The sequence below is a fragment of the Nelumbo lutea genome, chromosome 7, assembly GCF_056320005.1.
Source record: "Nelumbo lutea isolate HS-2025 chromosome 7, American lotus-T2T, whole genome shotgun sequence".
NCBI classification, from domain to species: Eukaryota; Viridiplantae; Streptophyta; class Magnoliopsida; order Proteales; family Nelumbonaceae; genus Nelumbo; species Nelumbo lutea.
Genome location: NC_142690.1, coordinates 8,295,448 through 8,309,554, shown reverse-complemented (window position 1 = coordinate 8,309,554; position 14,107 = coordinate 8,295,448). Strand labels below are relative to the sequence as shown.

Sequence of the window (14,107 nt, the reverse complement as noted above, 5' to 3'; positions counted from 1 at the left end):
AAACACTAAAAAAGTTCATTACATCTTTTTGACCGAAGATCTTCCTAAAAAGATATACCGTTTAAACAGCACTAAATAAACGCTTATGTATAAATTAATAAATTTTATTTGTTTATAAATATTCATTTACTAATTTTTCCACACTTTTAACACTTCTAATATATATCATCAATATGTTTATATGATAACAATTTTTGCCAATGATCATCACTTTTGATAATCGGGTTTAAATTAGATCCGGGTCTGATTACTACAACCCTCTGATATGACTACCATATGTCGGCTCCTAGCTAGCTACATGCATTAATTAATTCAGCTCTTGTATTAATGGAAGGTATACACAAATATCCACCACAACTGTTTGGCTTCACTCCTCATCCACACTGTAAAGTGTATCCATGTCATGTCAGCCCAAATTCGTTGGATGGTTGGGTTAATCAACAATTAATTTGTCCAACATAGGTCGCCACTATTAATTGTCATCAGCAGTTCAGTAGTACTCATCTGCTCTTATTTTGTTGTCACTCCCCCTGACTGAGATCGCTACAACGGTGGTGGAACTGGTGGTGACGGTGGAAACAAACACAAGTAAGCAATGGAGATGGAGATTGAGGTGTCGAGCACAATCCCAGTTACTCCATCGGAGCAGGGTTCTTCGAGAAGCAAAGATGATAGGGGTGCATACTTGGTATGGGAAGATGTAAGTGTGGTGTTACCCAACTTTGGCAAGGGACCAACAAGGAGGTTGCTTCAAGGGCTCTGTGGCTATGCCGAACCTGGCCGGATAATGGCTATCATGGGTCCATCCGGGTCAGGCAAATCCTCCCTACTTGACTCTTTATCAGGCAAGCACCCCTCTCTCTCTCTCACACACACACAGATCAGAGGTTCTATATCCTATAAAATTGATCGTTTTTCACTCTGTATCTTACAAAATTGTATTGCTGCCATTGACGAGATGATCAAAGTAATAAATCTTTTTTCTATTTTCTACTGTATTTTAGTTGATACATAAATGTATACATACATACATACATATATACCCACACTTATGATACCAATCCACCAGTTAAAATTTTGTCTAACTATGAGTGGTGAGACCTCTAAAAGCAGAACGACATCAATGGGTTGAGTTTTGCATGAATTTGGTTCAATCCAATCCGATTGAATGAAGAGAGGATATCAAAATCAACCTATCACCCATCTCATGCTTAGCACACCTATACTCAACCAAACCTATGTATGCAAATATTTTAGTGCTATAATGTCAATGAACCTGATTCAACACGGGTCTGACGCAATTCAAAACCAGACCCAATATCTGATTAAAGCTAACTTAACCCTAACCAGATGGTATCAGAGGCCACGCAAGTCTTACACTTGACACTATCAATGTATCGGGTTTGGTTTGTGACAGTGGATCAGCCCCGATTTTTTAATCGATTTTATAAAATAAACCTAAAATTGAACCAATAATTAATCAGAATAATAGGGTACACTTGACATCTACAATTCTTTTCTTTATGATAATAACAAATTGGAACGTATTTTTTTTATGATATAACATTCATTATGGATAAAATAAGTGTTTTTAATCGATTATATTATATATAAAATTTACCCTTTTAGACATAAAATATAACAAAAATTAAAATATCTTTACGTTTTGTTAATTATGTAATCGATTTGGAACAAACGAAACTAATTATTAATCAAGGCACAAACAACATAATGTTATTTTTAGGCACTAATAGTAACGGGAGTAGTAGAGTCTTTAAAAGGCATTTGAAAAGTCTAAGCTACCCTTTGTTTTATTTTCTTACATAAACTGGTAGATGAGCTTGTTAGGTTGGATATTAATGGCTATGCTGTTGGATTTCGTCCTCAAAGTCAACATGCCTAATAACCTATTGATCATGACCGTCCGATTAACAGAGATTCTCTTCCAGCGCATCCTGTCGATTGAATTTAATTGGACAGTTATGAAGAACCTATGCAGCGACATTTGAGAGCAGAACGCGTTCTAGCAGTACTAGTAGTGTTTGATTGTGATCGGACTGGAGTCCCGGGGCAGCTGTTGCAAACGCTTTGTGTTATTGTGTATGTATGATGAACAGGACACTACAGCTGCACTTGCATATAAAAGATACGGGTGCAAGTCGGGCCGGTCATATTCAACCGGAGCTATTGGACCCTCAACCCTGATCCTAATTAACCCTAAAATTTCGGGTTGGGTTGTTGGCATTGGATTTGTTCGGGTTGGTCCAGTTTTTCTATTTTTGGCTAAATGTGCTAAATGTTCTTGTTTCGTAGATAAGGTCCAGGTTAATTCAATTTTAGCTTATTATGTACTAAAGAACATAATTATCATATCATATTTTAGAAAAGTTATACCTTTAAATTTATAATAAATACATGTTTATATAATATTTGTACATATAAATTAGTTAGGTGAGGTTCAAAATGAGTTAGATTGATGAAGTCTTCAACCCTAATTTAATTCAACCTTCAACCCAATCCGATCTTTTTCAGCCAATTAAATTCAGCCTAATTAGCCTAAATTGCAGCTTAATTGTGCTTAGCTGTCCATTAAGAATTCAAATTAACTGAAAGTTTTAGTTATTCAGAAAAAGAAAAAAAGGTGAAGGTGTGAACCCTTTGAATTTTATTACTAGCCTTGAACCTTATCATTAATTCTATGTAAACCTTGCTCATCTGTTAAGACATGATAGCCACGCAATGGACAATCTATTAAAAGCCAACATCACAGCTGTCCAATACAGTTCGACAAGACTGATCTGGATTCCTGTCCCATCCAAAATGAAAACTGACTCTACTTTGCGCATTTCATTTTTATTAGGGAGAATGACTGTTCAGCACAGTTTGAGAATTCTTAATCCCACAATACGGTTCGGAATTGTTGTAAATATATGGACAAGTATTTATGTTTTAGATGACATGTTTGTCATTTTGAATTATATAAAATTATAGTAAAATTTAAAATTGATGCAGTCAATGTAATTTTCCGTTTTTATTAGGGTTGGTGCGGCAAGCTTGTCGTTATTTGGGCCAAATTTATGTCAACACTCAAGAGGATGGAGTTGATACGGAGGGTTCTAAGAACATGGGAGCTGACAGCTGAGGTCATAGTGTGAACCCGAGTTGTGCGGTCAATACAATAGGGCTGTGCAGTCACAAACACACCGTTCATTATCTTATCATACAGAATGAGCAATGCTGAATGGACTCCCCACAAAACGCACCCCACATGGCCATATGTGCCACACGGGCACATCCCCCGTGTATTTGGAACATCTACCCCTGAAAAATGGGAGATGTTCCAAGTGCGCAGGTGGTGTGTGCTCTGTGGGGAGCCCTTCCAAACTTGCTCTCATATACTATCCTTTGCTAAAAAATGTTTTTGCCACCATCAAAATGATGATTTATAACACATTTTGAAGTACAAATTTCATATGATCTATAAAACATGATATAAATCATCAGGCCAAAGCATGTTCTTTAAATCAGATGTTTTTTGTGTTTTTTTTTTAATAACCAATTTGTTTTGAAATCAGATGAATTTAATTTGTTTTTAAAACCCATAATTAGAAAAACAATTCCAGTGGAAAACACTTCTATGATTTCTCCATTCAGTTTGTTGGTTTTATTATTAATTTTCGTACTAAATTGGGTATTTCGACTTTTTATTCCTAAGCTAAATAGCAAATTAAATAAAACTTTATACTCACAGTAAATAGTTCATTAATTTTTCTTATTTACAAAACCCTTCCATCTTTTGATTTTGTTTCACTTCTGTTAGCAGTCAACGGTAACTTAGAAGATGAATGCAAGAAAATAGATTTTTGGTTTTTTATCAAAAAACCAGAAAAGGGGTATAAATTACTAATTTAGACATAATGTTACACCTTGGAAAGAAACTTGAAAATTTATCTTATATCTACAGGTTTAGACATAATGTTACATATAACCCAAACAACATATTTGCAAATGGATAAGGTCAATTCGAATTGGGGTATATCCGAATACAATCCAACAATACAAATCATAGATCCAATCTGATCCGATTGAATCTCACAAACATTGAATCAAATCAAAATCCATTAGGAATATTGGATATTTGAATCTGATTTAATTTCTGAAAAATTTTAATAAATGATTAAAAATAACATAACAATTTATACAAAAAATGAAAAATGAAAAATGACAGTTTTGACCCTAGTGTCCATTTGAATAAGTTTAATCAAAAGAAAATAAAAACAAAAATACCATATTTTTCCTTCATAAGACATGAGAAACTACTCTATTTGTTTCTATTTGATCAATTTTGTTTTTCATATGAGGAAGTGTTAGGCATTCTTTTGGAATAAACAATCATGGGCCCATTCTCTTAAACATTTTTCACTCAGTTTAGATGATCATGTTACTATAGGGTGTGTTCTAGTAAATGACCATTTTATAAAAGAATAAATAATAAAAAAATAGAAACATGCAATATATATATATATATATATATATATATATATATATATATAAATCTGATCCAAAAATCCAATTAAAGGATATCGGAATCCACAAAATAGGAACGGATTTGGATTGGATCATGATGAGATCCATTTGCACTCCTAGTCCTACTCTTAGATGTTTGATAGGTGATAAAATAAATAAATAAATTGTATTGAGACCAGGTCCATCCCACAAATTTCATGGCCTATGCAGGCCTGAGCCTAAAAACGAAAACCTAAGCCCAAGGATGGAAATTTGTGGGCCAAACTAGAAATAATCGCTCCTAGAAAGAAATGTATTATTTGAAATGTTACTAAGCTTAATTAATTTGATCTCCCAACAGGGAGACTTTCAGGAAATACTATTATGACTGGGAATGTTCTCATCAATGGGAGGAAAAAGAGATTAGACTATGGACTTGTTGTAAGTAGCTATCATCATCATCATGCAAATGCAGACCTATATACTACTCATTCTTTCTTCTTTCTAATTTACTCCTGCATTATATGTGAATTATTATCATGAATAGATTTGCGCTTATCTATTTTCAGGCTTATGTGACCCAAGAAGATGTTTTGTTGGGTACCCTTACAGTTAGAGAAACCATCTCTTACTCAGCTCATCTGAGGCTTCCTTCTGCTCTCAGCAAAGAAGAGATAGATCAGGTGGTGGAAGACACAATCATGGAGATGGGTCTTCAAGACTGTGCCGACAAATTGATAGGCAACTGGCATCTGAGAGGTATCAGCGGTGGAGAGAAGAAACGAGTGAGCATTGCACTGGAGATCCTCACACGCCCTCGTCTCTTGTTTCTTGATGAACCCACAACCGGACTCGATAGTGCAGCGGCTTTCTTTGTCATTCAAACTTTACGAACCGCAGCTCTTGATGGGAGGACTGTCATCTGTTCCATACACCAACCCAGTAGTGAAGTGTTTGATCTATTCGACGATCTGTTTCTCCTCTCCAGTGGTGAAGCTGTTTACTTTGGAGACGCCAAGAAGGCTGTACAAGTAAGGAATAAAAAATAAAATGAAGTAATCCTATATATATATTGTTAAAAAATAATCCACTTTTCATAAGTTTTCTAGAAGTTCAAATTTCTATAATTAATTAGCACTCTAAAAATTAAATCTCTAAGCCTCTAGAAAAAGTAATACATTTTCTAGAAGTTCTAACTTTTAGAATATATTTGGGTTTAGAAGATGATTTCTAGAAAAGGTAAAATTCTAGAGAGAAATGTCTAGAATGTTGGTTGGCTTTGCTCCACCTACTTGGCTCTACTATAAATAGGGCTAAGCTTCTACATTTGAAAACATCCCAATACAAGTTCTCATTTTCCCAACAACTTGAGCCTTTATCATTTGCTGCCACCCTATCTTACCTAGTCTACTCTCTCTCACATCCCAAGTCCTAACAACTCTACTCTCCTCCATATCCCAACAGTGGTATCAGAGCCCGTTCCATTATTTTTGGGCGTTATTTCCTTTTAGCCAAAATTCCCTATTATCCCAAAACTTATCATGGCCACCATTCTAGCTAATAGCCAAATTCCAATCCCCATTTTTGTTAGAGAAAATTATGACTATTGGGCCATTAAAATGAGGACTTTCTTCATGTCCCAAGGTCTATGAGAAATTGTAGATAAGGGATTTACAATCCCTGAAAGCACTTCTACTCTATATGCAACAGAGCAAGAGAAATTACAGAAGAATATGGAGAAGGATAATCTTGTTCTCTATCACATACAGATGGCAATGGAAAAATTGATTTTTCCAAGAATTAGTGGTGCTACAAGTGCCAAAGGCGCATGGGATACCTTGAAGGAGGAGTTTCAAGGCAGTGCCAAGGTACATACTGTTAAACTTCAAACTCTTAGAAGGGATTTGGAGAATATGAAGATGAAGGATTTTGAGAACATTAAAGTTTATTATTCTAGATTAAGAGAAATTGCCAATCAATTAAGAGCATATGGAGAATATATTATTGAAAAAATGGTGGTTGAAAAAATATTAATTAGTGTGGTAGAAAAATATGATCCAATAGTAACCACCATTGAGGAGACAAAAGATATTACTACTCTGTCAGTAACTGAGTTGCTAGGCTCTCTAGAAGCTTACGAAAAAAGACTGAGTAGGCCTGATGAAAGCCCTATGGAGAACACCTTTCAGTTTAAGCTCAATATAAGGTTTTAGAAATCCAAAAGGGATGAAAGAAAATTTAGAGAAATTTTCAAAAATGAAAAAAGTTGTAGAAACGATGAGAATGGAGGAGATATTAGGAGAGATAAAAAAGGAAAATATCCACCATGCCGTATTTGCAAGAAAACCAATCATCTGGAGAAAGATTGTTGGTTTCGGGGAAAACCACAATGTCAAAATTGTAAAAAGCTTGGGCATGTAGAGAAGGATTGTCGTCTTAAGGAAAGACACCAAGCTAATTACTCTAAAGAGAATGATAAAAATAATTATCTATTCTATGCCTGTCATACTACTTCAGAACTAAAGGGTGATAATTGGTATTTGGATAGCGGCTGTAGTAATCACATGATAGGTAATGAGAAGATCTAAGATATAGACAAGTCAGTCAAGTCACAAGTCAGGCTTGGCAATGGAGAATTAGTTGGGGTTGAAGGTAAAGGAACTATCACTGATAAGACAAGGAATGGGACACAACTCATACAAGATGTGTTGTTAATCCCAAGACTGGAGACATATCTATTAAGTGTTGGGCAAATGGTGGAAAGAGGTTATTCTCTACTCTTCAAAGGAGACTCATGCACGATATATGACAACAAAAATAAAAGCCTATAGATTGCTAAGGTAAAGATGGAGCACCAAAGGAATTTTCCAATCATATGGCAATAAACCGAGATAGTGATGATGGCTCAAGAAGATGAATCATGGCTTTGGCTTCGAAGATTTGGCCATTTCAATTTGCACGGGCTAAAAGTACTCCATCAAAAAGGCATGTTGAAGGATTTGCCATCCATTCAAGTGATGAATGACATATGCGAAGGATGCTTGCTTGGTAAGCAACATTGGAAATCGTTCCAATCAAGTGGTGCATGGAGAGCCAAGGCAATCCTAGAGCTCGTACATACAGATGTTTGTGGACCAATGAGAACGACATCCTTCAAACAAAGTAGGTACTTCATTCTCTTCATTGATGATTTTACAAGAACGAATCGGGTTTATTTTAAGCGTAAAAGGTCAGAAGTCTTTAAGATTTTTAAAATATTTAAGAATCTCGTTGAAAAACAAAGCGATCAAAGCATAAAAGTGATCAAAAGTGATAGAGGAAAAAATATATTTAAAATGAGTTCGACAAGTTTTGTAAAGATGAAGGCTTGGAGCATCAGTTGACCGTCGGCTATGCCCTAGAGTTGAATGGAGTTTCATAAAGGAAGAATAAAACAGTGATGGAGATGGCAAGATCAATGCTATTGGAACAAGACATGCCTAAGATGTTTTGGGCAAAAGCAGTATATACTACAGTATATCTACTTAATAGATGTCCAACAAGAGCAATAGAAAACAAGACTCCTATAGAAGCTTGAAGCGGAAGGAAGCCGTCGACACAACACTTGAGAGTTTTTAGATGCATTTGCTATGTTCACATTCCAGTAGAAAAAAAAGGCACAAGTTAGAAGAGAAGACAGAGAAGAGAATATTCTTGGGATACAGTACGCATTCAAAAGGCTATAGAATTTATAGTATAAAGAGCAAGAAGCTAATTATTAGTCGAGATGTGGAGTTTGAAGAGAATGCTACATGGAACTGGAAAGAAGAAAAAGTGGAAAAACATAGCATCATGGTACCAAAAGTACAAAGACTAAGGCCACTCAGTAATGAAGGAAAAGGACCAAAAAGTCCTCAATCTACAACATCACCATCAATTCCATCATCAGCCACAATAGAAGAAGAACAAGAAGAGTCATCTCTAGAATCGCCACTAAGAAGGACAAGGCCACTCAGTGAGATATATGAGACATGCAACTTTGTAACTATGGAGCCTGAAAGCTTTGAAGCAGCAGCAAAACAAGAAGTATGGGTAAAGGAGATGAAAGAAGAAATCGCAATGATTGAGAAAAACAAGACATGGGAATTAGTGGATCGTCCTCAAGACAAAGAAGTGATCGGAGTCAAGTGGGTCTACAAGACAAAGCTTAACTCTAATGGCTTAATACAAAAGCACAAAGTGAGGCTAGTTGCTAAAGGCTACACACAATTGCCTGGGATAGACTACAATGAAACCTTTGCTCCGGTGGCATGTTTAGACACTATAAGAGCACTTGTAGCATTAGTAGCATAGAAGAAGTGGAAGATTTATCAACTTGATGTCAAGTCAGTGTTTTTTATCAAAGTGCTTGAGGAAGAAATTAATGTAGAGCAACCTCAAGGGTTCACAGTAAAAGGACGAAAAGACAGGGCACTAGGATTGAAGAAAGCTCTCTATGGCCTAAAGCAAGCACCACAAGCATGATACAATCAGATTGATGGTTACTTCATCAATCAAGGATTCAGGAGGAGTCAAAGTGAGCCTACTCTATACATCAAGACCCAAGGTAACTCTAACACTCTCATTATTTCTCTATACATAGATGATCTCATCTATAAAAGAAACAATGAGACAATGATCAAGGAATTCAAAAAAGATATGATGAAGACGTTCGAGATGAGTGATCTTGGATTAATGCACTACTTTCTTAGCATTTAAATCAATCAAGAAGAAGAAGATATTTTTATATCACAAAAGAAGTATATAGAGAATCTACTGTAGAAGTTTAAGATGGAAGGATGCAAGACGGTCGCTACACTACTCATTACAAACGAGAGGTTCAAGAAAGAAGATTGTTCAAAGAAGGCTGATGCCTCAATCTACAGAAGCCTTATTGGGAGTTTACTCTATCTCATAGCTATGCGGCCATAAATTATATATGCAACAACTTTACTCTCAAGGTTCATGCAAAATCCAAGTCAAGTTCACTATGGAGTAGCAAAAAGGATACTGAAATACTTACAAGGCACAAAAGAATACGACATTTGGTACAAATCCACTACTAAACTCAAGATTGACCGGTTGTACTGGCAGTGATTGGGTAGGATCAATGGATGACATGAAGAGTACCTTAGGCTATGCCTTCTCACAAAGATCTAGAATATTCTCTTGAGCATTAAAGAAGTGAACCACAGTAGCACAATCATCAGCAAAAGCCGAGTACATAGCAGCGGCAGCAATAACAAGTCAAGCTATATGGCTAAGAATAATACTTGAAGACATGGGTGAGCGGAAAAAGGAACCGACAACAATCTATTGCGACAACAAGTTTGCTATAGCAATGGCAAAAAATTCAGTATACCATAGTAGGATGAAACACATTGCAATCAAGTATCACTTTTTACAAGAGACAACTAGCAAAGGAGAAATTGAGCTCAAGCACTGCAAGTCCGAAGAACAATTAGCAGACATTTTCACAAAGGCATTACCGTGTTCAAAGTTTGAGTTGTTACGGGAGCAACTAGGAGTTACAGGAAAGTGCATTAAGGAGGAGTGTTAAAAAATAATCCACTTTCCAGAAGTTTTCTAGAAGTTCAAACTTCTAGAATTAATTAGCACTCTAGAAATTAAATCTCTAAGCCTCTAGAAAAGGTAATACACTTTCTAGAAGTTCTAACTTCTAGAATGTATTTGGGTCTAGAAGATGATGATTTCGAGAAAAAGTAAAATTCGAGAGAGAGATGTCTAGAATGTTGGTTGGCTTTGCTCCACCTACTTGGCTCTACTATAAATAGGGCTAAGCTTGTACATTTGAGAACAATTCAATACAAGTTGCCATTTTCCCAACAATTTGAGCCTTTACCATTTGCTACTTTCCTATCTTACCTAGTCTACTCTCTCACATCCCAAGTCCTAACAACTCTACTCTCCTCCATATCCCAACATATATATATATATATATATATATATATATATATATATATATATATGTTGATATTTATTGATGGTTTAATACAACAAGAATCTAACATTTGATACTTATTGATGATACAGTTTTTCGCTGAAGCTGAATTCCCTTGTCCTAGCAGAAGAAACCCTTCTGATCATTTTCTTCGCTGTATTAATAGAGATTTCGACATTGTTCATGATACTCTGATGGGATCACAGAAGATTCGTCAAGTAAGTCTTAGTAGACTGAATCGATCACTGTCATTTTTCTCTACTACATTAATTTAGTCTTTGAATCCGTCTGTCTTGCTTTCTTTGGTTGACACTGCGTCCAGTATTTGAGTTTGCTTTGCTTTGTTTTAAGGAGTAATTTGTGTGTATATATATTTATTGCAGGAGTTTGAAGTATCATCAGACCCTCTAATGAATATGACAGCTTCAAGGATAAAAGAAATACTTGTTCAGAAATATAAGACATCAGAGTATGCAACAAATACAAGAAAGCGGATTCGAGAACTTTCCAACGTGGTATGCAACAAATACAGCTCCATCTTAATCACACCACACATCTAGAATATTTTGAATGAGACCCAACATATGTGGGACAACTTCATAAGATACAATATAGAAGAAATCATTTCTTATCTTTAGAGTTAATGATCAATGTTAATTAGGCTCTGTTTGGATAAGCTTTTGCTTTGGAGCTTTGCATGGCATTTGGTAATTATAATTGCTTTTGAAGAAGTGAAAATACTTTTAGGCCCACAGAACAAAGCCTACAATTGGGGTTTTGTGCTTTTGGGATTTAATCAGAAGCAGAAATCGTGAAGCTTATCCAATACAAACGTAATCTAAATTAAAGAAAAAATAGCAACAAATTAAAGTTTACATTTTGATGAGATGAGAAAGTGGGTTCAGATATAATTTGTATGTGCAAGAATGAATGCAGGAAGGAGTTACCGTTGGATCCAACAGAGGAAGTGAGGCCACCTGGTGGAAACAGTTGACCACATTAACGAGGAGGTCTTTTGTGAACATGTGTAGAGATATTGGGTACTACTGGTTAAGGATCATAATCTACATAGTGGTATCTTTATGTGTTGGCACAATTTATTTCGACGTTGGGACTAGCTATTCCGCAATCCTGGCGAGAGGAGCCTGTATTGCGTTTGTATCAGGCTTCATGACATTCATGTCCATCGGAAGCTTCCCATCTTTCACCGAAGAAATGAAGGCAAGTCATCTAATTAGATTAATTAGTGCATGGCATGAACACATCTCAAATAAAACTTTTCTTTGCAATTAAAACAGGTATTTTATCGGGAAAGACTCAATGGGCACTACGGCAATGCAGTGTTCATTGTATCAAACTTTGTCTCCTCTTTTCCTTTCATGGTTTCAGTGGCTGCAGCAAGTGGAACGGTAACATATTACATGGTGAAGCTTCACCCGGGTTTCTCTCGCTATATCTATTTCTGCTGTGTTCTATTCGTCTGCAATTCTGTCGTGGAAAGCTGCATGATGGTTGTTGCAGCCTTGGTACCCAACTTCCTAATGGGCATCATCACTGGAGCTGGTATCATTGTAAGAAAACTACTGCTAGCTAGAACCTCTTAGAAACCCTTTTTCTTCTCCATTTTTAATTACTTCACGGATCTCCATCGTCTGCTTCATTCAACATCTTTTTTATCATCTTCCATGGATGTATATATATGCAGGGAATTATGATGATGACTTCTGGGTTCTTTCGCTTGCTTCCTGATCTTCCCAGGGCCTTCTGGCGCTACCCAATTTCTTATATCAGTTATGGGTCTTGGGCATTTCAGGTAAATTAGCTCATTCTCATTAACCATAATTGCATATCTTGTCATGGAAGAAATTAATGCAGATTTTGAGCCTCTTAGTTGCATGGTCTAAGCCAACAGTTCGCCAAATTGGATGATCCCATTATCCCATAAAGTTAACCAGAAAATTCTTCAATAAACCGAACAATCGTCACAACCTAAGTTGATTGCATCAACACCCTAACTAAGCCAATAATTATGCAAAACTATGGTAGTGCAAATGATAAGGGTGCAAATTCTGATTTATTCTTTGTTTCAAATTTTATGTTGTTTTGTTTGACTACAGTACACAAATATAATGAAGTAAAATAAAAGTTGGTCAATGGGATTTTTCCAGATTTATGTGGGTGGCAAGGTAAGTGATGTCCATCTCCCACGTGGGTAGGGAGAAAGTTGTCCATACTTATGGGACAAAATTGCCCCTTTTAATTAATAATGGTTTTTTATGGTTAAATCAATCACTGTCTCATTTACCTGGAAAATAAAAGAACATGGGTAAATACAGTCATCTCAAAAAGTGAAAGGCACCTAAATAAGACCTAAAACAAAATTAAACTAAAATTTGCATTTTTTTCATTTGCACTCCCATGCATTTATACTAGTATGTATAAAATTGCACTTCATGTATAAAATGATTCATTGTAATCAAATTTAGAATTATAGTGAAATACTAATTACATTTAATACAGCAAGTTCATCCGTATAATGATTCAAATGCAGGGAGTATGCAAGAACGATTTGCTCGGGCTCGAGTTTGAACCTTTAATACCTGGTGATCCTAAACTGAAGGGAGGTGTAGTCATCCAGACAATGTATGGCATGACATTGGATCACTCTAAGTGGTGGGATTTGACTGCTGTCATAATTATTCTCATATCCTACAGAGTTCTCTTCTTCTTCATACTCAAGCTGAAAGAGATAGCATCACCCTTGTTCCACGCCCTTTATGCCAAGAGAACAATCCGGAAGATTAACAGAAGGCCTTCATTCAGAAGAAAGGCATCTGAATCAGTCCCTCTCTATCTAAACGTGAACAAGGGTCTCAGCTCTTCACTCTCTTAGAGGCAGCAATAAACCCCTTCAGCAATTCACTCGATCGAATTCTTGCTTTTGTATAGATTTGTAGCTATAGAAAATTTGGAATAAGCAATTTTCTTCTACTTTTTTCTGGGTAAAGAGAATAAGCAATTATCAATTTGGCATGTATTCGTAGAGTTGATTTACTTTATAAAAGGGATGTTTTTGGGTCTCACCAAATTTTACCAATTAAAACGAGATTTTACTTCAGAAAGTTTCATTTCCTTTGTTTGTGTGAAATAAAAGTGGAGTGGAAAGAGAATTGTTTGCTCAGTTCTCACAGGAATTAAATCAGTCTCAATTCCTTGATTCCTTCAAAGCTTGGAGGCTTAAATAACCCGGGGGGGAGGGGGGGGGTCACTTGACTTTCCCTCTCTCATGAAGTCATGAGGATAAAAAGGAAGACAGATGCAGTGAATGGAGTCTTTTAAAAATTATTGTATGACCTATATATATATATATATATGAGTGTCGAAACTTCAAGTTAGTGTAAATACTTTGAAAAATGGTCTAAGCATATCAAACCGGAAAAGCCTTTGTGACTGGTTCCTGGTCTGAATGGTTAATGGTTCAAATGAAATTAACTATTTCTTGACCAGAGTGAATGATTTTGAACCAGAGGCCAGTTGGTTCAACTGGCCGGTCCAGTCTATTTTCCATAACCAAAAGGTTACATTAAGCAATTTTTTTATTATATTATGCTGAACTTAGAA

The 14,107-nt window shown here is 35.9% G+C and overlaps 1 protein-coding gene across 1 annotated transcript; it reads left to right on the top strand.

The window, feature by feature from the left end:
- The first annotated feature begins 492 nt into the window (after window positions 1-492).
- On the top strand, window positions 493-13,608 carry LOC148844919 (ABC transporter G family member 15-like). Its single transcript, XM_088952872.1, has 9 exons — window positions 493-845; window positions 4,868-4,947; window positions 5,076-5,537; window positions 10,579-10,704; window positions 10,870-11,001; window positions 11,423-11,707; window positions 11,785-12,057; window positions 12,192-12,299; window positions 13,038-13,608. The coding sequence occupies exons 1-9, from the start codon at window positions 596-598 to the stop codon at window positions 13,377-13,379; spliced, it is 2,058 nt and encodes a 685-aa protein (XP_088808998.1). The 5' UTR covers window positions 493-595; the 3' UTR covers window positions 13,380-13,608.
- The last annotated feature ends 499 nt before the right edge of the window (window positions 13,609-14,107 follow it).